The sequence below is a fragment of the Gasterosteus aculeatus genome, chromosome 16 (assembly GCF_964276395.1).
Source record: "Gasterosteus aculeatus chromosome 16, fGasAcu3.hap1.1, whole genome shotgun sequence".
Taxonomy (NCBI): domain Eukaryota; kingdom Metazoa; phylum Chordata; class Actinopteri; order Perciformes; family Gasterosteidae; genus Gasterosteus; species Gasterosteus aculeatus.
Genome location: NC_135704.1, coordinates 15,508,662 through 15,532,999, shown reverse-complemented (window position 1 = coordinate 15,532,999; position 24,338 = coordinate 15,508,662). Strand labels below are relative to the sequence as shown.

General features: G+C 42.8%; 1 protein-coding gene across 1 annotated transcript; it reads right to left on the bottom strand.

The window, feature by feature from the left end:
* Positions 1-7,143: 7,143 nt before the first annotated feature.
* On the bottom strand, positions 7,144-24,125 carry wnt10a (wingless-type MMTV integration site family, member 10a). The gene is made up of 4 exons (XM_040202471.2): positions 23,402-24,125; positions 21,808-22,073; positions 17,619-17,992; positions 7,144-9,523 (listed from the first exon to the last, which is right to left on the bottom strand). The coding sequence occupies exons 1-4, from the start codon at positions 23,461-23,463 to the stop codon at positions 8,945-8,947; spliced, it is 1,281 nt and encodes a 426-aa protein (XP_040058405.2). The 5' UTR covers positions 23,464-24,125; the 3' UTR covers positions 7,144-8,944.
* Between the last annotated feature and the right edge of the window lie 213 nt (positions 24,126-24,338).

Here is a 24,338-nt window from a genome sequence, read left to right as displayed (position 1 = left end):
AGCCTCAGCCTTTTCTCCCGTTGATTTTTGGAAGGTGTCTCACAATACCCTCCCCTGCAATCTGGATCAGAGCAGCAAATTCATTTCTTCAGCAGATTGGATCATAGAAGTCCGGCATCAGCGGGTTTCACTCTTTGCAGCAAAGTCAGCTTGTGAGATCAATGTCTGCGAAAAGACCACCAGGTCACAAGGATTCTTTGTTCTTTCTCTTCAAATTGATTTAACTTTCCCTTGTCCGCCACTAAAGATTCAAGGATAATATATTTTCACTTTACAACAAAACAGTAGTTAATTACTGCAGCACATTTTTTAAATGTGCATCAGGATGTATGTAAACTACATCAAATGAAACAATTGGAGAGATACTAACATGGACCACATCTCAATTCCCAATCAATCAAAAATCTAAGTGAAAAATCAGTGAAGCACTGCTAATTAACTTTAAAGATCACGCACCAAGCATCATTGAAGACACAGTCCTCCTCCTTTTTCTTGCGACCGGGCACCCACTTGAAGCAGACTGGTTGACTGGAAAAGTTTTAGATCCTAACCACTTGTGCACCGCTTCCATCCTGGTTCTCCTCCCTCTCCACCTGAGGCAGGCGCCTCTGCTTTTGGGTGCGTTTGGTGGGTGTCTGGAAGGTCGTGGGCAGTCAGCGTCTCTAGGTCCCCTCCACATGAATCGATCCATTCCCCCAATGCAAGAGCATTCCCCACAGGTTTGTATGTGCTATATGAGTATGAAGTAGTAATGAACAATAAGAACTTTACCTATACTTTTTGTAGTATAAAGATTCTGCCACCATTTTCAAGAGCGTTTCAGCCATTGATCAATTTGCCTCCATCAGGAATCTTAATAACTCATTTTTTAAAAACAAAAATGTGGTTGTATGGAAAGGGAAAGAATTTATTAATATTCAAGCAGGTGCGTTTCACACAATCAGCCAATATTATGCAATTATTTATATCTTAACTTGCTCTGCACTTGTACAAAAAATTGCTGTTGGGAAGCGTTTCACAGGAAACATTTTCGCCGGCTTGATAACTATTTGCGACTTTTTATCTGCATCGAGGTCATTATTACTGAACCATGACCTTTTCATTATTCACCTGGAGAAGAATCCCAATCTTAATCTCTATCTGCATTCTTGTCTGAACATTCGCTCTCACGCACATATGAACATCAGCAGACAAGTACTGTCCTGATTTGAGTTTTGCATTCAGCCAAGCGTGGCCCAAATACCTGCAAACATGTTGCTATCTTCTACTTGATTGGGCTCAAAGTTTCAAGCGGTTCTGAGGGAATCAGTAAAACTGAATGCTCTTCTTGGGGAAAACCACCGAACCAGAGGGGTTGGCCTTCTTCCACATATAGCCCTTCTTGTTAGGAAATGTTTGACCCTCGGTGATCAATATTTTAGGAAATTGCTCCTTGTGTCACTCCCCATCTCCCAAGCTGACAAGGAGGTGATTGCAGTGTGTGTGTGGCTTGAGTTAAAGTGAATGCGTCATAGCATTGCTCCCCACCATCTCATCCCCTCTCAGGCTTCAAGAAAGTGGAACTCAAATCCAATGGAGTAAGTGTCAACTTAGGTCGAGCGGAACATGTTGCAAATGGTGTTAAAAGCATGTACTCGTTGGCCTCTACTCTTAATATTTAATGAGAGGAGAACCACAAAAAAATGATCCCCATTTCCTCTTCGATCCTTTCCTGGTGGAGGAAGCCATGAATTAGTAACAAAGATCAAACTGCAGTGTTAGCGCAGATCAAGTATTTGTAAAGAAGCTGAAAGGACTATATACAAGACACTTCCTATGAGATAATGTGGGTGTGCTTTTATGTTCCCTGTTCCTGTCACATTGAATTTTAATTTGGAATGGAGCAATTCTACAAGGTATAAGATTGATAAATTAATTATCAAAGCACAAAGCCTATATTTAGCCAGAAATGTCTCGAAAAAGACTTTAAAAAAGGGTGTTTTCAATAAAAGCAAACAGCCTTTTTCTGTAGAATGTGCATTGACATCATTCAAAGTTGCTGAGCAAATCAATAGCAGATAACTTCAAACTGACTTGACCTCCAGAGGTTTTCTCCGCTTCAGTTTATTGGATTAAACTATCCAGATGTATGATGATGTGGTATGCATAAAATGTCTGTCGGGGATTACAAAGTTTACTTATGTGCATTTCAAGCAGTCTTATGCTGAAATTGGATTGTCTTGTCATGAGCAATCTGTTAAGAGAATCCATGCTACAGAAAAAAAATAGGTTTACCTTATGAAAGATTGTATTGAAAGCACTTGATGATTGGAAAACTGACAACTTTATGGACAAATGACAGGCCTGAAGTGACAATCAAAGCACCAACAATTTGCAAGATCTCTGTCGAAGCAAAAAAAGGCAGATATTTGTTGCTTGAAGTGGATAAAAAGTTACGGTGAAGAACATCCAGAGAGCTTTAATAAAGACCAATGTCATAATCAATGGTCACCTGACTCTTTGGAAAAAAACTGTTCTCTCTTTAAACTCATCAAATACTGATTGTTGATTTCAGCATTTTAGATAAATCCCTTTTTTTTCAATCCACCCTTAAGGGAAAAGATAAAATGTGTTTATAATCAAGCTCCTTTCCTGTCTCCTTATCTTCACCGTCTTGTTTTCCGTCTCACAGCTCTGAAAGTCCCTCAGCGTCTCTGCACCGTAGGGCTGATTCACTTTTTGGCTGGTTTCTGCACAAATTTGTTCAACTGACCTGTGTTAAGGGCACCAATGTAAAATTTTACAAAGTCGTACAAATGAAGTGCAATCACTTAGTTACACATGACACACAAAAAAACGTTTACGTTTTTAAAAGCATTTCAAATGTACGTGGTTTACGAGCCGCTTGGCTCTGCACAGTAAAGGCACACACGTCAATTTAGGCATCATTGCAATGTGATGCAGACTTGCTTGTTCATGCAAAGGGATCATAACATAATAAATCTCATTCAACAGTGTAATGATGTTTCCGCTCAAATCTGCAGTCCCTTTGGAACCTGCTCTCTATCAAAATAACAACCACTGTTCAAATAAACTCAACACAAGCCCAGGCCTGGCTTTTCTTCACAGGCAAGAGCTACTCTCATGAAGATTAATGTTCTATTTTTTCCGTCTTTGGGGTAATGTGATATCGAAGAAGTGTTTATCAAGGATTGTGATACCTCTCCAGGTTCTGAATAGCCAGATGCTCATTTGGCATTTGTTTCTTTTAGGCGCGATAAAATCATGAAATTCGAAGACATTTCTTATTACACAATTAATAGAGAGGATCAGCTGAGCTACGTTGTGGCAGTCGTTAAAGTCTACGGAGGGGCGGGGGGAACCCATTTAGCAGGTTTCTCAACCTTGTCATCGGGTCATTACCAACATATAATAGGAAAATGCATACACACACACCTCGTCACTCAAATGCATGTACCCGCAAAAAGAAACACACAAAGAAACACGCACATGCAATGCACACCCTGCTTTTTCTGCGTGAGAACAGCTTCCACTCATAAACTATTCATGCATGTAGAAAGGGAGATAAAGAGCATGTTCACGTAAATCAATCCTCTAAGCCAACGTACAGATGGTGCTCCAAGGAGCGAGGAGGAAAAGGTGGGAGCCTTCAAAGGAAGCTTTTTTTTCCCCCCTCGAAAGCGAGCAATATGTTTGGATAAGAATAGAACCGCATGACTTTGAAATAGCACCTTTTCACTGCGCATCTGTTTACCTTGAAAGTGTTTCTCCTGCATTCTCACACTTGACTTGGTGACTTCATCACTTCCCTGCGGGGCCGGGAATACATAAGTGAGTCATGACGCTCAGCGGGATTTCTCTCTGCACGCGAGCAGCAACTGGTAAGGGAGGGTCTAAGCTTGACCGGTCATATCTGCACTGTAAAAAAAGTATGTTGATTTTACATTAATAAACTGTTAAATCGCAACGGTAAAAGACCCTTGATTAAAAATAGGTAATCTTCTGTTTCTATCACATTGAAATACCGTATATGTATATATCAGCGCAAACCGTAATTAATGCATCTATTTCTTGTAAGAAATACATTTGATTTGAGTTACATTTGAGTTAATTGTACTAAACAGTGTACCGATAACGGAAATACACCGTATTATGAAAAACACTGTGTACCGCAATTTTTACATTTATAACTCAGGGATAAATGTGTCCCTGTTAAATGTACGGACTACTGTGCTGGCAACCGAAATATAACGTATTTTAAATGCCCTGTTATTTTTGCATTGATTATTTGTAAAGGATACAGTTGGTCACTGTTAATTGCACTAAAAATTGTACTGATGACGGTAATCCACCGTAATATGACCGTTTTTGCATGTATTACTATTTAAAAATACATTTTGTTACTGTTAAATGTACGGACTATTTTGCTGCAAGTGGAAATATAACGTATTATGGCATTCACAGCAGGTCCAGTATTTTTTGCATTTATTATTTGTACAAAATACAGTTTATAATTGTTAATTGCAATGACGTTTGTACTGATAATGGAAATACATCGTAATATGAACAACAATCCATACCGTAGTTTTTAGATGTATTACTCCTTAAAAATAAATTGCGTTACTGTAAATTATACGGAATATTTAATTGCGAATGGAAATATAACGTATTGTGAATTTAACAGCCAGTCCTGTAGTCTTTGCATTTATTATTTGTGCAAAATACAGTTTATAACTGTTAATTGCACAAAATATTGTACTGAATATATATAACAGGCAATACTGCAATTTTTACAAAGATTATCTGTGAAAAAACACATTTAGTCAAGGTTACATTTACCACTGTACTGATTACAGAAATACTAATATAAATAGCAGTTAGTCACCACTGTTAGTGTACTAACCGTTGTGCTAATAACATAAATATACCGTGGGGAAGTTGACATGGGTATATTAACCAATTCGATTTTTTATGGAAAGGCTGGGAAAGAGAGACAGAGAAAGGGAGACAAATTGAGGGATATAGAGAGACAGAAGGAAAGAGAGAGACACGACAGGAGGGCAGAAGTGTGGCTGTGTTAAAAAAAAAACAACGTTCGAAGATTGAACTTTTCAACTCCACTTCAGAGCCATTTCTACGCACTCTGCATTGCTGGAACAACGGCCTGACTGACTCCGGGCTACATTTCTTCTTGAGGTAACTTGCCTACATAATCATCTGAGCTATATTTTAATTTGATGCTTTGTTTTCTACAATTTTGCATCACTGTTGCAAAAACGTTGTTCTGCACTGAATGTTAGCTAGCTAGCTAGCTAACATTAGTTTACCAAACGTTGGCTAAGGAAATGTTTGAATACAATTACTGTGGCACGTCGGTTAAAACACCGAGGGGTTATGTGCTTCATTGCAACCTTCATAGAAATGAACCACGTTGTTTGTTTAAGTGCGTTGAAGCTGGTTGCAAAAAGACCTTTGTTCGATATGGAGCATTTAAGGCTCATTTCTACCGGACACATATCGTTAACTTATCAGCTTCTGTGAACGTTACTGTCGGGACAGCTCTCAAATGCGGTGTGGCGTTATGTGAACGTCAGTGTCAAAATAGAAAACAGCTAATCGCTCGTTTGAAGGAGCATCTCTTGGAAGGACGCGCTGTGAGTTATCCAGTGAGTGGATGTAAAAACGTTTTCATGGTCAAATTCCCATTCACCGCTCACAAGTCGCACAAAATGTATACAAAAATGTATAATTGATGGGATTAATTAGATGTGCAGTTATCCTGGTTGTTAAAAAATGAACCACATGAAACGTGAAGACAAGTCTTGATTGAGTCTTGAGAGTGAATGTCATAGTGTCAGTCCAGCAGTTCCCCTGTGTTTGTTTGCTTTGCCTGTGTTTCCCCTGTCTCTGCAAGGAGCTGTGGTCTCCTCCTGTTTATTCCCGAAGGACGTGGCTGGAACAGCTGACTGCAATCAGCCATCAGGGGACTCTCCTACATCAACCCGGGTCTTCCTGCCATTCAGCGCCAGATCGTTCTGTCGTCAGAGTGACAACTATGTATTCATGCCACCTACTAGTAGACGCTGTCTTTGTTCACTTTGTTCGTTTTTTTGCCACGTTGATGCCTTTGTGCTAAAATGGGTCCTCTTTTAACATTCAACCTGACTCTTATTAATTTTGATTAACTATACAGTGGAATTATATTCAGAGTGTTGGTTTCTTCTAGGTCATTGAAGCTCAGTTAAACACAAGCAGGCAGTTAATGTGTCTCTGCTCAAGCAGAGCATCAATCTAACTTTGCCTTTGTTTCTGTTTTTGGGCTACAGAGAGGATCATCCCAATCCGCAGTGAACACCTGAAGATACAAGTCCTCAAGCAGAAGGTCCAGAACTGCTCCACTTCCTGGATGTTGATTTACCATCAGCTTTATTTAATATTTCCTGATGTTGACTGAAATATGATATGCAAAATATTTTTTGCAATGGATTTCTGGCAAATACAGTTGCTGGCAATTTGCTTTGAACTTTGTAATAAAATACCGTAACTCGTACAGTTGTACTGTGTTTATCTCTGAGAAAGACCTTAATTAGGTACAAAATGAATGCTGTTTTTAAAAAACATACCGTATTGTCTTATACAAACAAAACGGTAATTTACCGTATATTTCACAGGTTTTTTTTTACGGTGTATCTTTTTTTAATAGTGGTTTTCTCTAAACAAAACTGTTCTCTGGGAATGTTACGGGTGCAAAAAACATACTGTAATGTCTTATACGGCGTCACTTTATTTTTTACGGTAATCCTCTGGCAACCACAACTGCCAGTAATTTACCGTATATTTCCCGGGTTTTTTTTTTCAGTGTGGTCTGGGTGTATCTGATGGCTTCTAACTGAATATTCAGGATCACTGTGTTAGCTGTAATTACAATGTGGAGCTCAACTATTCCAATGATTGGTCTCTCTTGATGTCGTTTCAGTTGATGTCTAATAGCTGAACTTTCTGTCAAAGGCTGTCTTTGGAAGGAGAAGCAATCGTTCCTGGACTACGTTCTCAGTACACACAGTAGCTAATGGATGCATCCTCATTATTGTGCTGACGAGTCAAATCAAATAAACAAAACGGTTCTCTTACAAAATGCACTTCTTTCATGTATTTATTATTCATCACTTTTATTGTCTTACAAATATTAAGTTATCCACAAAAATAAAATAACTTAGATAATAAGCATATTAAAACATAAAAATACATACATACATTACATTTATGACATGAAAAAAATGCATATTGCTGAGATCTTCCAGAGTTTTCCTGGACACAGTTTTGTGCGATAACTTATCAAAATCGAAATAATCTGATATACTGGAAACACTATTCCACATTTTTTGTCTTCTGCTTTCAACACAGAAACATATTTTCTTGAAATAAATTACACTGATAAGGAGCCTCACTCATACACTTTTCTTGAGACCGAATATGATCTCCAAAATGTGCATGGACAGAAATAAAGTTTGTTAATTATATACTTTGACGGCAACATCAGAAAATCCCTATTTTCACACATGGGAGAAGTGTGCAGGAGGTGAGTGTAGATATATCAACGAGTGGCTTACAGTGTCGCACACAGCACATCACGTCACAAAACAGGAAACACTTTGATCGATGGGAGCTCGGGGGATGTTTATGATGTGAGAAACCGAAGCCTGTTCCTGTGCGTTCAGTGTCCCGAGGCAACTTTTTTGATTGTACTTGTGCAGCATCATTCAGTTCTATTTACAATGCTGTCCAGAACATGCCGAAGAGGAAAACAGTCCCGGTTAAATGACGGTCTATCCTGCCCCATTCTGTGACAGTCCTCTCACATTACACACCGCACCACATAGACGACACGTAGATTATTTCTGACACAACTCCATGAAGGACAACACATCTGTGCTGCGAGGCTAACCTCGCTGTGCATGGAGTTAGTGCTTGTACCTACTCTGTTGCAAGCTGATTTGCGTGGATCGTATTTCAACACCCTCTATTAGAGGGCAGGAAATGGTTTCTGTTTCCGGCTCTCATATTAGGAATCGTACTGATTAATGGACGTTCAGAACTGTATTTTGTTTGATTATAGGTTCAGCTCCAGTGATTCATCATTGCTGTAATTTCCTCATGTAAAAGCCTCTTTAATATAACCTTCTAATTTAAATAGTCCACTCCGTCATTGGATGCGTGTAAATACAACGTTTTGAGGGGTGTTATCCCTGTAAGCAGGGTTACATACTATGTATACAATAAAGTAAGCTTTTCTTTTTGGTGTGACACGATAGTTGCTATAAACCTTGAAACTTCTAAACTGCCTTAAACAAGACACAATCCTTAAGTGTTCCAGGTGTCAAATGTTCTGAATTTAAATCCTGTGCATTGTGAATCCTGATGTGTGAAAAGGTGGTCTTTCCCCTTTATATGCTGCTGGTGCTATAAAGCAATATGTTTTCTCTCTGCATGCAATCTGATGCTTACTCTCGACTCCCTCTTTGCTTACCTGATATCAGGCAAATGTATGTCCGTCAACGTTTGCTGATAACACGACACTCCTTCGTCTTTTTTTCTTAAGCCCAGATTTCAGATTCAGAGCGTTTTATAGTTAAACCGATACAACTTTGTTCCTTTATCTCACGAGGAAAAGTAAACATCCGAGCCCTCCTCGAGTCGTGGCGGCTTTAGACAAATCCCGGCATGTGCACACATTTTAACCGACATGCAAATCGATCTTTCTGCTTGCTCAACCACTTCACACTCTGTTCCTCGCTCTTCTGAAAAACAGCGGTCCACCACCAAAACATATGGGGCACATATATTACAGTCGTATTCCCCTTTCAAATGTATAGTCTTGATTTTTTTAAAAAGGGTCTCTTTTTCTTGTTTTTCTCTAGTGTCTACAGTCTTTTAGTGTGTTTCTTCATTTACAGACACTGACCCACTCGGTTATCCTGCATTCCTCGCACACCACGTAGCAGCACCAGTGGAACTTGCAGTTGCAGCGCTCGCTCCGCGTCTGCTGCAGGATGTTGTGGCCTCTCCCGCAGCACAGACTCTCGCAGTTGTCCATGCCGGGGCTGGTCTTGTTGCAGATCCGGCCCTGCGTGCCCGCCGAGTCCGACCCCAAGGCCCGCTCGCAGAAATCCGGCGACTTCTCGAAGTAGACCAGTTCGTTGACGCTCGGCCGCCGCCGGTGCGCGTGGTGGTGATTGTGGTGGTTGTTGTGATGGTGGTGATGGTGGTGGTTGTGGTGGTGGTTGTGGTGGTGGTGGTGGCCGTGGTGGTTATGATGGTTGTGGTGGTTGTTGTTGTGGTTGGAGTGGTCGAGCTGTCCGGTGTTTCGGTTGTGAGCCTTGATGAGCGTGGCGACGTGGAAGCGCTCTTTGAGGATTGAGCCCACCAGCCGGAACTCTGGGGTGACCTGCCAGCAGGTCTTCAGCTGGCAGCTCCCCGACGTCCCGTGGCACTTGCATTTCCTTCTCATGTGGTCGAGCACCACCTGCAACAAACGCAGAGGCAGACAGACAAATATGAGCGAGTGGGACGGAGTGAGGAAGTGAGCAGAGGCGAGGATGAAGAGGAGGGGGTTGGAGTAAGCGGGGAGAAAGAAAGATTAATGGCTTCCTTAATTGCTAGCTACCTTTTGAAGTCTAGTATACACAGGTACGGGCGGTTGCAGACTGCATGTCATAATTCAAACTTGATTTTTTTCGGTTGAATTTGTTTTTCTATCATTAAGCAAAACACCGTATAGCGAATGATCCATAGCTCCCTGAAGGAATATTAGTCCCACATTTACCAATCCAGGTGGTCTGAGTCTGAGCCTGTTGTTAAACACAGTGATATCAAATAACACAGATGGATGGAGGCATTTCCTAAACAGACAGTCATATCATCATTCATTTTTTGGCATCAAGTAATGCCTCCATGCCTGGCAAACGTGTAATGGCACATCGGAGCATTTTTATTGTGTTTTCACTTTGATGTTTTAATGCTTGCCAGTGAAACTTCAGCGCTGTCAACAGCCAGCGTTCACTGTTTATACTTGAATATATCACAGGAAAAAGCATTTTTGTACACACAATGGAGCCGTTCGTGAAACTGCTCCTTCTCTTGGCCCCGTTCAAGAACCACAGAGGTCTAAAAGGATTTTGGGGATGTCAATTGAGCATGTGAATCCATTAAGAACACAACATGTTGAATCAATCACACGGCATGCCCGTCGAGTGCTGGAACAGACACACAGGTACATCCCCCACAGCATGAATCCTGTCCATCCTGATGATATTTCCTCAAGGCCATGTGTATGCTTGTGTATTGTGCTTGTCAGTCATCACCTGCTCTAAAGATCCAATTACCAACAGGAACACTAAGGCCACCCAGAGTACTGACAGATGCTGCTGCTGTTGCCACCCCTATCAACACACACACACACACACACACTAACCAGCCGGACTTTTGCATAGTTCAACACATTCCGTACACATGCTAACAATAATGCTAACTTCCAAACAGAGCATGAGTGTCACCCACGCGTTCTCGGTCATCCTCACAGACAGAGTCGGCAAAACACGGTTGTGACCAATTTAAAGAACATCAGCCGGATTAGTAAGACATTAGATCCAAGTCCAACCCCATCTGTTATTTAACTAGGATCCTATCAGCAATAGGACCGGAAGGATATGGTAGGAAGGATATATATATATATATATATATATATATACACAACCCTGTTCCCCACTTCTACAAAGTCAAGGTCAATGCAGGCGGCTGCCATAGACCAGATACTTTTCAATATACTTTTCTATATATATTCCTACTTCTTTTGATCTCCACTTTTTTTGAGAAGTGGTTGAGGGCGTCTTCTTGCAGGCTCCATTGCAGGTTGTGCTGCAAATGAGCAAACCGTGAAAAAAGTAAAAGTAAAAAAAGGAAATATAGATAGTGTTTCCTTGTTCTGGAGCATATGGGGGTGGTAGAATATATGCTATTAATAAGATGGTTATGTTACTATCACTCATCAAATCTGCCAGTTACGTTGCATTACATTACATTTAGCTGACACTTTTATCCAAAAACAGATCCAGATCAACAAGAATAGATTAAGTGGGAAATTAATTGACTGTAACGTAGTAACTAGGACTCTAAATCATTTTGGCTCTGTAGTATCTGTACTATGACACTTTCACAAAATAGTGCATAACCTTTCCAAGAAGCAGGCATTTGGGGTAAACGTGGGTCTACTGTCGTTGGGAGTGTTCAAGACAACATTCAAAGAAGCGGTTCTCCGCGGCGGGGAGAGGCTGTACGACGTTATGGTAAACAGCATTATATCAGCTCAAACAGCACTTGCACTGCAGTTCAGATTGCAGTGTTGTGTTCAGTTTTAAGGGCAGAGGCAACCCCAGAATCACAAACGTGCTGGCCTTAAACACACAGCAAAGTCTGTAATCATAAAACTCTCCAACCCACTTAAACCTTAAAGGGACCAAGTGACCTAAGTCATAATTGCATCCACATTGCTTCTGTTTGAAGGTACCTTCACACAGCGGGATAGGGGACTCATAGGACAGTAAAACAACAAAAACAGCAGAGTATCCAACAAGGACATTTTGACAAACGGAGAAATAAAAAGGAGATTTTGTTTCATGGGGGATCACGGACTACTGCAATATGACATGAAAACAACTGTCATACTGTGACCCGTCCAGTACAGCATGCGTATCTAGGTATCTTCTAAACCAATGTTTACCATTTATCGCAGCAAAAATGCAATCAACTCTCCCCTGAACACTCATTGCCCAACCACGGCGGAGCGGCCGTAACCAGGCAGCGTGAGCCTTTGGATTTCTCCACATGCCGAAGCAGCGCGAGCGTGGCTGAAGTAGGATCAAACGGGATCACAGGGCGGTGTGGTTGTTTTAGCCTCACCAAATCACGACAGCTTCCGTGTGTGCAATGGACTCAGCGGCTTGCCGGTGTAACGTGAAATTAAGTTGTTAGCTTGTGAGGCTACCTAGCTTAACTACGTTGTAGCGCTCCTGCTTTAGCGACACAGCATAATTGTCAGGGCCGAGCAGCGCAGCGCAGCGTTTACAAATAAATGTGTAGCTACATGCGGCGCGGCAAAAGTAATCACACACAACTAACATATCTGCTGTATATTAATGATAATACAATAATATACAGGTTAAGCCAACATTAGCCGCTCCATCAAGATCTTTGGATTGGATATTGGGGAACTCACAGAAATCACAAACACTAACGGGTTGTAATGCTTTATGTTTCACTATAAAAGTATAATGCCGCAGCCTAAAATATTGCTTTATTGTAGAATACAGGCCCGTCACCGATTGGCGAGGTCTGCGACAACTTTCCTGACGTAAAGAGAATTCCAGGTGTAGGTTTCTTTTGTTTGTCTGGAAATAAAGTAAAATATTCAAAAATAAACATACTTCAGCATCTGTAAGTCCTGTTGAAGTTCTGTAGATTGGCCTGTCAAACACACAAAGCATGCTGCACACCATGTTCGCTGACGAGGCAGAGCTTAATACCGGTTTGCAGGCTCTTAAAAAACTCATCAAAATAAAATTACTCTGGCTGACAAGTACTTCAAATCTTCTTCTAAGAAGCAGTTGAAAGGCAAGGCAAGGCCTTAACAGGTAATAAATAGGAAATAGGGAAGCTGTCTGCTCTTGCAATATTTAAAGTGGTCTGTCAGAATGTCATGTGAAGTGTTGATCCGTCCGACAAAAGAGCTGAGAAACACAGGATGAGCACATTTTGTACAAGAGGAGAATAAGAAGAACATTAAAAATAAATATCTGATCTAAAATGATACAGTCTATAACACAACTCGAGGGACAGAACGTTTTGAACGTAAAACAAGTGACGATGATGCCGCATTTGTCCCACTGCAGTGCTTTGGATCGCTTGCACGTACGATGAGGGATGTATTTGCTTCGAAAGTCAATGGCGGTCGGACCACAGTTGGAAACAAGTTGGAAAACAGAGGCTTCTTTAAAACAACCCCTGCATAGAGATCAAGTGCAACATGCTGGTGGCAGATTAAGTCAGCGGGTAAACCCGAGGACTAGAGCGAAGCCCACTACCTTCCAATGCAGAGGAGCAAACTAAGTAGACCAAAGATCAGAGCTGGGGTCAGGCCTTGCCACCACAATCTGCAGCTCCAACTTTACCAGAGAAGTAAGAATCTAAAGCCAAACAGACAAAACAATATAATTATAGAGTCGACGAGTTCCATAGCTAGAAAGGGGCCGCGGACCTTTCAGTTCGGTGGAGTATTTCACAACTGGGGCAACTCTAGACTCACACTTTGTCACGTGTTTGTGTGTTTGTTTGGCCTACTGACCCAGTGAAGTCGCAAGTGTGTTGTAGCCCATCAATGCCACGTTTTGCCGTTCAGACGATGCCACACATGATTTCGTCATCCTGAACAAATATCAAGATTTGGTCATGTCATAGCTGACCAACTAGCAACAAAGGGGTGCCTTAAAGCATAGTTATTTTCCTTGTAGAGGTAAAGTCATCTGACACCACCAATCTTAGATGGATGGAGGAAACAGCAAGTGAAGAAATTAGCGATTTGCTATCTGTTTTTCAACAATTATCACCTTATGAACAATAAAGCCTCACACCAAAAACGTTCCTTGTGTTCAAAAATGTGATCCCATTCCTGTACACCATATTCCTTGTTTTGTTGGGAGCATTATATTGAATTTTTGGCCAATCCGTGTCATTACCACTAAGCGCTTTTCGGGAAAATCCTAATCTACTGTCTTTATGTCCTACAACCGACCCTTCCTGCTGATAAACAGCAGACCCAGTCTCCACGCCGCTTTGTGTTTGTCAGTTCAAAGACAATCTACTAAACGGCCTTTAAAGCCGAGCAGAGAGCCAAGGCGAAATCAAAGCACACAAACAAATCCCCAAGCAGCACATTAAACCCAGACATCACTTTAAACAAATCAAACGCCTTTCTTCAAAAGAACAGTTAAGCGTACGCAGACAAATACACACGCACACATGCAAACACAATGACATGCAATTACTGAGCAAAAGCCTATCTGTGTACAGTGAGAACTATATTATAACGTTTGTGTCTGCGTGTGTTGTGTGTGCGTGTAGTATTCACTCACTGTTAATTGCACACAATGTCCGCAGCTCTTACTTAGAGACTCTTGTAAATTGTTATTACCACCATAAGCACTTCCACCTGCCGAGCTTTTACTATGAAGCATTTGCCTCTGTGTGTTGCGCAGGGAGGGTCAGATCAAATGCTCTGCTGCTGTGCTGGCAGGAGCCTGGAATGCAGAACACGCCACTGATGACACGAAGCACAGAACCAAGGGCACGCTAATGTTGCTCTTTCCCGATCAAACACACTCTGCTCTCGGTGCGAGTCGAATGAACTGACGTGGATGGGCTCCGCGGAGCAGTTGATCATCCCCTGAACGGTGAGGTGCATCACCAAATAGAGGGACTGGGAGTTCGGTCACAGCATACACCCACATCTCTACCGCTGCTCACGTGGGCCCTTGAATCAACAAGTGCAACGGCAAAGAAAGCACAAAATACATCAAGTCACACATTTGGATACGACGACAAGACGTACACATTTCGTTTCCCGAAAAGGGGGATACCATCTTTCCTTCCTCCTCTGAAGACAGGCCCTGATGGTAAATTGTAATTACCGCGACGTGCTTGCCAGTAACACGGCTGACTGTTGCAGAGCCAGCACTGTCTCCACCTGCCTAATGAACCGACAGGATTCAACAGAACCTCTGCGCTGCTGCAAGCTGTGCAACGTGAACGCAGAAAAGTGTGCCAAGCATTTCTTTCGAGGTGTGCTCAAGAAGGCTTAGGAAGAAGAAAAAACTTGGCCATTAAATTTACTGCCCCTGTTAAGTGTTTCCATCTTACGAGCAGCCACTTCAAGCATGTCGGAGGCTTTTAAAACCGCTGTTATTAACTACTGAACGGTAGCTTGTTTGGGTTCGTTGCAACTCGACCGTGGAGGGTTGAACTGCGCATCGTCATGGTTAAGTTAATGCAGATTCAGACTACTTGAAAAACTACATTCATATCAGAAGCTGTCCTATAGGTACATGTAACATTAGTTTTAAGGAACAAAAAAATAGGTACACACATGCTTATTTTTTTTGTTCATCGTCACATGTTTATGGCGTCAGTGATGCGCTGACATCATACGTGCGTAAACCTCCCCGTGCTGAGTATTATTTCTGTAATCAGCCTCGCCGGAGAGAAGCTGGAGGAGGCAGCGCAGCACAGGGGGAAGAGAGGAGGGAAGGAAGGGCGAATCTCTTTTTACTTTCCGCCCCGGTGTTTGAAGTCTAAAATCTTTTGCAGGGTTTTAAACATCTGTTTCCAAACTGCCAGCAGCCACTAATTAGGGCTAAAAACAAGACGGAACGTCGTGAGAACCCTGGGGTGGGCATGAGGCGACATGCACACCCCACTAAAAAACCACCGCATTCCTCCGCCTAAAGACTACTTCTCTGAAAAGGGGGAGTGGGGCTGGGGGATGGAGGGAGTGGAGAGGGGGGGGGGGGGGGGGTGAGGTGGTGTTGGGTCGGTGGGAGGAAAGAGATACGGGAAGGTTAGGTATTATTTTGAAGTCCCACCTGTCAGGGTTTTTTTTTATTCTAGGGGTCGTTTTAATGTGTGCGTGTGTGTGTGTGTGTGTGTGTGTGTGTGTTTCAAGTTTTTTTTAGGCTTTCTATACATTTGAAGACATCAAGAATGATATTAAGACGTTTAAAGCCATGCACTGAATTATTTTTCTCTTTTTCCTCTGTTGCCTCTTTCTCCACAGTCTGTAATCTCCAGTCTGTGTTGAGCTGTAACAAGGCGGCCGTCTTAGATGATCCACGTGGACAATTATGAGTGAATAGATTTGGTATTGAACTGAAACACATCACATCGCCCCGAGTGTATCCAAGAACAAGAACAACGACATTAAGCTTGTTTTGTGGTTACAGCACAGAGGTTCCTCCTCTTTCTCCTGTCCTTCTTTAACAGTTTGCCGATGCTTTCTTTGGGTTTCTTTTGGGTCCAAGTACAAGATGCGTCGGTCAGCTCGCGGCTGTCACAAGAATCCTTTTCTAAAAAACGAGGTACCATCTCTTCGATGTCGATGCCTTTGAGTCAAAGTGTCCCCTGTTTGATTGATGCTTCAGTTCCCTTTGCCAGAAAGTTGTGTGAGGACACGTTTGGAATCTGACGGACTTTCCTCGGGGGCACTCCACCTGTCAGATTGTGTAACTGGATCACTTTGATGAACTTGCCTGTAACGTTACATGATTCACTGCATAAAGTAAAGTTTCAATTGTCACCGGCTCTTTGAAATTCAGGCTCCCTCGTCACAAGGTATCGTTAATGTTGGATTTTCTTAAAACACATCCCCCTTCTATTGTAAGCTCATATTTTCCCAATATGAGCAGTGATGTATTTTTGTAATAGTCACTTTTTACATATAACTGTGGCCATGCCTATTGTATAACGATGCAATGCTAATAGGCTCATCTGTGTCTTCGTGCCTCAGTTAAAGGATGTTCCGTTTAGTCAGCAGTCATTGACGAAGACATAAGACCATCTCCGAATGCCATTGTCAAAAGAAGGTCTTGCGCTTTAAAGGCTGAATTTACAGCAAGGTGAAGCTTTGTGATTATTACAGCAGCCTATGTTAAACCCAGTATTTACCATATTTGACTAAAGTCTACACTTTCTGCCAAGAAGAATTCTCAAGGGCATTTTGACAGGATACGCTTTAAACTAACAAGGAAAGACAAACCTGTTTTAGATGGGGAGCATTTTGTAAGTTTGCCTTCGTCCATCAATTTTTGGCAAGAACGTGGCTTCAATAAGTAAAATAAACACAACACGAGGCCACACTGTGACCCTGCCTGTAACCTCACTACATCCACACAACAACACAAGGACCCCGAAGGTAAATCACCGCGTTTCTTCGGCTCATGAACTCATTACGACTCGGTCACATCAGCTCTCACCTAAAGTTTATACTTCCAAGTGGACTGGGCTGGAATTTAACTATTTCTACCAGCTACTGCGGGGAGGCCATCCCTCCCTGCAAGTTTGACCTGACGCGCTCCACATTTGTGTTTTGTCTTCATAATCAAGGAAACAACAACTAAACCGATGGAGAGATACGAGCCGAAATCACTCCAGAGGAAACAGGGAACAATGAGCAGCACTGCTGTTCCCTCGGCGGCTTATCCCTGTCACTCATCTCTTTTCTTCCATTGCCCGAGGCAGATACCTCAATGGCACCGTCCTCATATTGACATTTTAGGCTAAAACTCAGTAAATAATGTGGTATGGATTCGAATTAGAATTTAAAATAAAAATGGACTTAGTGTAACGCCTTTACTTGGTAAAAAAAACCCTCATATATATATATATATGATATCCTATCATATAGAACAGATCTTGGCTTTCATTCACAAGCTCCAAAAAGTCTTGTTAGTACATTTGCTATGCTTGGTAAATCTTTGCAATTCTGGGAAACACAAGCAGCCCCATCCTCTTCTCACCTGTCTCCCCACTCTGTTATTGTGCAGCCTCATGCGGGAATGAATGTCCCGGTTGGTCTCGCGGGCATCCAAGAAGTCCCTCGAGAACTTCTCGCCGAATTCCACATCCGGACTGCAGCCGCCCCACTCCCAGGAGTCCTGGGGGCCCGGCAGGTCCGCGGGGAAGTGCTCCATGACGCCGTGTACCATGCCCTTCCCCCGGTGGATGGCCTCCAGTTGCAAGCGGTGCAGTTTGATGCGAAAGGCTTCCTCGTCGCCGCGCCGCTTCTCGTCGCAGCTGCACGCCTTGAGTTTGCCCATGGAGCAGGCGTTGGCCACGGCGTGCACGACGCCCGCTGCTGCGATGGCATACGCGAAGGCACTCTCTCTGAAACCTGTGGGGCCGAAGGACACGACAGCCGCGTTACGACTCATGTGGAAGTAGAAGGTGGGAAGAAGTCTCTACGTCAGGAAAAGGCCGGGGCTGGGTTTAGAATGACGGGAGCAACACACAAAATATGACGTTTTCAGCTATTTTTATTTATTTTTTAGATACTGCAGTCATAGAGTGCTACAAAATTGAGTTCATGCAACGAACAAATATTCAATAACCTGCAGGTACAACAAGTTGTCATGAGCCTGTCAGGTGAAGTGAGAGGTTTACCATGTTGATAAAGGATGGAATTTGATAACAATTCAAATCAAGATCACTGAGGTGCTGTTTAGAAAAACTATATTTAAATGAAAACAGCGTCAGGACAAACAACCAAACTATTTCATGTTAAATTTCTTTTGTAAAACAGTTGAATATTTAGCAAAATGTATCCAATTCGTGCACCATTTCTCTCCGAGACATTCAGTAACGCCGTAAAAGAGCTTCCTCTATTTGGATAACAAAAAAACTGAGTTTTTTCACACGTTTGTACTGTATACACATATGCCAAGACTCGTAAAAAAAACCTGTGGAAACATCTGGGACAATAGCAATTAAGTGTTCCAAACACTTGCGTACTTTGTCTCTGTAGGCCATCTGAACACTAACAGACCCCCACCACTCCCATCGCAGGACTCACAGAGGACTCAGACGCTGAACGAGGCTGTGATTTCTCCTTATTTTCAAAATATATGTGGCCATGCAACTCCTTTCTGTCCACCTACAAGTGCTCTTCTCGCCTCTGGCGTCTGTTGTGCTGCACCCATGAACTAACCATTTGCTCTGAATCCCTGGGCGCAGCTTTCTCCAAGAATTGCCGATGCAATGTCGTCAAATGAATGCTTAGTATCGAGCTGCGTGCTGCGACACCAGTACGCTCCACAGTGTGCGTTGTTAGAGCTGGTCTTGCTGCTTGTTAGCACGGTGCCCGAGGTCCAATAGAGGGAGACTCACTGGCAGTCACTCACTTGTGTATGGAAACTTGTGAAGAAAACATGAAAAGAAACCACTGGAGTTTATAGCAAACCGCCTAAAGGGGAAATGATTCAGGCTGCTTTATGGAGTCGAGTAAAAAGCTATTAACTGGAAGCAACCCTTTCAACACTATTTGAAGTGTTTCCCTGAGTGTATATTCAAGTAAACATTGAATTATTTGTGGATGTGATGTAAAGTTCGGCACATACACTGTTACGCTGCACCTATTTGTATTTCTTAATACATAAAAACATGGAAAAAACGACTAAATTGCAAGTAAATTAGAAAGTGATTCTAGCTCTCCCAATGGAGGCGTCACATTCACCTGCAGACAAGCTACCTGGGTTTCCACCAACCCCAATGATTCACAGGCTGGTTGCTGACCTGGTCTGTAGCGTGTGCTAACCCCTTAAAAGGAGCTTAGTTGGCTGAAAACAGCTTTTTAATTAAGTAGTAATTTTATCTGTTGTTTTGCTCAGAGAATATCAATGTCATAGCGGACTTGATTTTGTACCAGCGAATAAAAGAAGATGCACACTGAGATTAACAGACGTATAATTTCACCAACTAACTCACGATCTGCCCCCGACCCCCCCTGACACCTATGCTCACTGCAAGGCACTTAGGCCCATCAGGATGCATAGGAAGCTTGTTTTAGCTCCTGCCCTGCTCTGAGCTGGGCTCTGCAACCCGGAACACTGGGAGCAAATCAATCCAACAAATAATTTATTGGCGGCGACACGCCCGGCTGAGCTGATGGTTGAGGTAGTGACTAAATGCATTAAAGATTCAAAGGAAACTGTCACTTTGTGTTACAGAGACCGACTAAACAGGCCCGCGCTTTTGCCGCGGAGAGTTGGAAAAGTGCTGAGAGCAAATTCCCGAGCACTTGCGCTGGCGAGGGGAGTGAAAGCATTAAGGGGCAGCGCGGCGACGGAGGACGCGGACACAGTGGGGGGAAAAGAGGGGGAAAGACACAGAGCGATTCTCCTATTTCTGTCCATCCATGATTCGCCCAACATCCTCGTTAACGCCGGAAGGAAAATGAGGAAGGAAAATAGGCCCAAAAAAGTTTTCAGAAACAATCCGGAGGAAGAAACGTGGCAGAGCTGGATGAGGATCAAAGCAGCAACTGATGCAGTAAAACTGGACTGTAAACTAACGTTGAGATGAGAGAACCCCTCATACACTTCACTCCAACACTTGGAGACACTATCAGAAGATTCGAGGAAGCTTTGCGAGCGTGTTGGAACAATATCCCTCAGTCTTTAACAAATGTATTTGTATGTGGGGTTCCATTCACATAAATTTGTATTCATTTCCATATTATCCATGTGTGTAACTGTGGTTCACTGAAGCCTCTTCGCAGCTGCACCACGCTAACTTGCAGCCTTTTCTTCTAGCTTCTGTGGAGATTTTTTGAATGTATCAACTCGTAACAGATGAATCATCCAATTGAAAGAGGTTATTTACGTCGGTGGTTTGGAGTTTCTGCACCCGAGGCAAAACAGGGATGCCTGACAAACAGCAACTGCCTGTACTAATAATGACAAACCGCCTTTTAATGAGTCAAGTGACTCATTAAAAGTGCAAGTTAGACCAGAGGTGTGTGAGCAACGAATGCCTAAGTGAGGGTTTTGTGACTGTATTTGCATAAAAGAAAAAATAATTTATGGCAACAACCTTCCAGGAGACATCCGACAGAACTAGTTGGGTCTTCATCAACATCTAATGACACGGTCTAAAATGACCCAGATTCATACCGTCTTTTACACTTTGCATAACTATTTGTATATAAAAACCCCAAATGGCAATCAACAAATGTATTATAGTTTATCGCAGCAAGTCTGTGCACTGATTTTTATATAAATATAACATTGACATTGACAAGAAGAGTCAAATAAGCACTGTTGTACACTTTCTCTCACGTCTCATGTCTTCTAGAGAAAACGTATTTGCTAACATTTTAAAAACTAATTTTTCATTAATTTATCATTTCAACATTTAAATGAATTAATAATAACAAAAATAATAATTAAAAAATCAGCTAATCTTGTTCATCCTGTAGCAAAATTCAAATAAAACCTCTACATGAAACTATACCAGCCACTAGGTGCTCTGGCTATTAGGAAAACGATGCCTTTTCTAGTCCGTCTGAAGGGCTTCCCGACTGAAGATCCTCTTTCATCCTTTGAGGCTTAGTCGCAAAGCTCCGAGCTCCACTATCCATCGTGGAAAACTGGTCTGCACGAGGCTCGTTAATCTTGAGGTGACTAACTGCTTTTGATGTTAGTTGTTCCTTTGTACCAGCTATTGGGTCGCTACAGTTAAAGTTAGGACGCAGCCTGCTAGTCACTAGAAAAGACTTGGTACTTCTGAGATGACATAAATCCTGCGTGAGGAGGAGAATAATATTACAGTGCTTGTTTAGGACGTGTGTTTTTGTGGAAACTAATCTTTCTAAGCCCGTCCTTTCAAGGTATTCTATCAAAGTGTGTTTGACGATTAAACCACAACTTTGAAACTGCACGTTTGTTCTTCATCGCCGTTCCTTCCAACGGAGGCTTTCAGGTGACATGCTATCCCAATGCGGTAGCGATGGCTCATCTTCTTTTCTCAAATGAGATTTTGGACTTTGCTAACTTTAAATATCTTCAATATCTTACTTCCCGAGCGCTGTGATTCAAATGTTTCCATGGGAGAGACGCAAAACGGTTACAAGAAAAGCCGATTGTGAACTTAAATGAATAGGGGCTGTCCGCCTTTTCCTACAGTTTACTGTTTGGTCAGCGTAAAACTGACCTCTTTTGAAGACGATGCTGTCGTAGGGTATTTTGTTCCTGGTCTCCAGGCTGGAGCAGTTCCAGCGTTGTCCCCTGAACTGGTGCTGGCACTCGTGGATGGCAATCTGGATTCCCTGGATTGCTGATGCCGTCACGTCGGGGTTCCTCATGCACACCTCCAGCTGCCGCCGCGTCAAGCCTGGCAGCGTGAGACACACCGTGTTGGCATTCAGGATCGGGTCGATGTTGGGGAGCCTCAGGCCTAAGATTTCGTTGGAATCTACCCTGCATGGAGCACACGGGTCAAGTTATTGACAAGACGAAAAGGAACAACTAATAAATCGGTCTTTGTTCACAAAATTCGACCAGGGACAGGTGCATCGACACTGGCTCGTGTTGGAAATCATGTCATCGTAGTATTTGATTGATTCAACTTCTGAGATCTGACACCAGATGCATCTGATGCATTTACTGTTCGTTTAGGTCAAAGTCAGGTTTTGTATCCTGATCTTCACTCCGAAGCTGTGCATGATAATGGCCAGTAGGTCAGGTGGGTGGAAGAAGGGAGTAAGGGAACCGTATCAGCTAGTAAGAGTTTTAGATACATAACGGGAGAAAAGGTGAATTTACACCTAGTACTTAAAAATCGCCTCATCGTACCAGATGTCGCCGATCGCGTGAACACCGTTGATTCAGTTGACGGCGGTCAAAGCTCCGTGTCCCCTCGCAGAGGACCAGTAAAAGAGTAACAAGGTGCGCAGCCTTTTCTTTTCATTGTCGTCACAAGTAAAACATTAGGTTGCGTCTCACAAAGTTTGTATGAGCGAGACGCACAAATGGAGACGATGTGGGGCTGAGGGCGCGCACACACACACAAACACCCACATCTGCGTGCACACGTGCTCGCGCAGCCAGATGTGCACGCACAAATGCCCAGGTGTAGGGAGAAGTGTGCGTTAACACACACACACACACACAGGCGCTCACACAGCTGAGGAAACTTTTCTTTCCACAGTTTCTTCAACGTGTGTTACTGGAAGTTTCTTTTCAGTCGGCCTCTTCAACAAAGAAACGCACTTCAAAGTCACATTCATCCGACTGAAAAAGCAACCCTAGTAATTACAAGCCGAAAGGCCACATGCTGTGACATCAAATGTTCATTTGCGGTGAGCTTCTTTGTGAGTTCCATTGCACGTGTTGAACTGTGTGTCACTGTATTTCCAGTTTGTGCTCCTACCTGTTGTGTTTTGAGAGTAAACTTGTTTCAACAACCATCTTCTCAAAGGGCGACTGTTAATTGATTGGCAACATTGTTTGGGGATGAGGGGTAACTGGGGGGGGGGGCAGAGAATCGGCAATAGACTGTAACCTTATGACAAGTAGACTTATGTTTCCTTCTTTTATTTATGTTTTTGACATGTAGCCGAGACAACGAGGGTAATAAATGACTTTTGCTTTCAGAAGGAAAGCTGACATTAATGCTGTTGGGACACATCATCGTTTCATTCCCATAAACTAATAAACAAGGAATGAAAACAGAAATGAATTTCAGTGTAGTTAACCAACTCAGAAATGAACTTATTTGGTGTCAAGTGGTACTTTATTAAACTCACCTTTTGTCCAGGACACAGAGAACCACCAAGATGCACGTTAGTCTGAGGATCGAGTGTTCCATGTTGCACCTTTTACCTTATTTAAAAAAAAAAAATAAACAGGAAAGCCAAAAGGTTTTTTTAAAATAAAGAGGCAATTGTTCAAAAGTCCGGTATTCCTCCTTTAAAGTTCAGGGAGGACGAAAGAAAACCGCGGGGTCAGGTCAGGACTCTGACAGCTCCCAACGACGTCCAGATGTGCCGGCCAGCGGCGGGACACTCATTCACAAAAAAAAAAAAAAAAAAACACGCAAAAAAGTTTCATCCACCTCTTAACTTACTGAACGCAGGGAGGCTGTGAATGTCAAAGTTAAATGTGATCTTTTCTCATACACATCCCGGTAAATCTCCGCTGAGGCGTTTGCGTTGATGTAACATCCGAGCGGGTCGAGATTGGCGCTCCGGACGCACGTTGCCAAGTTGTGTGTCTCCGTGCGCTGCGATACTCCTCCAAACTACTGCACTTAGCGCTTCGCCTGCCCACTTTTTCTTTTTTGTTGTTGTTGTTTTGCGTCACCCAGGGAGAAGAGGAGCGCCGAGGGAGGTCAAGTGGCTCGTTAGAGCGCGATAGAGATCCTTTCAGATAAGGACAGCAGAAACACTTAGCTTCTGCGCCCTCTGCGAGGGAGAACATTCGTATCCACAGGAGGAGAGGAGGTGCGCTGCGAGGTGTGGACTACACGCATGACGTGTGTGTGTGCGTGTGTGCGCGTGTGTGGCAAAAGTTGAGAAGGTTGTGTTGACTTTCAGCGGTCTGGTTGGTGAGGAGGACGATGATTATGAGGAGGAGGACAGAAGGAGGAGGATGTTTATGATGGAGCCCAGGCAAGACTGACTTTTTTCATCCTCAAATTAGACCAGTGAGCTACTGTGTGTGTGTGTGTGTGTGTGTGTGTGT

Bases quoted from the DNA above. Each gene is read 5' to 3' on its own strand.
- wnt10a (XM_040202471.2), bottom strand. From the start codon at position 23,463: ATGGAACACTCGATCCTCAGACTAACGTGCATCTTGGTGGTTCTCTGT. The intron at 17,993-21,807 runs GTCAGTTTTACG...TCGGCCCCACAG, and splicing joins CAGCATCGTCTTCAAAAGAG to GTTTCAGAGAGAGTGCCTTC. The intron at 9,524-17,618 runs GTGAGAAGAGGA...CGTTTGTTGCAG, and splicing joins ATAACAGAGTGGGGAGACAG to GTGGTGCTCGACCACATGAG.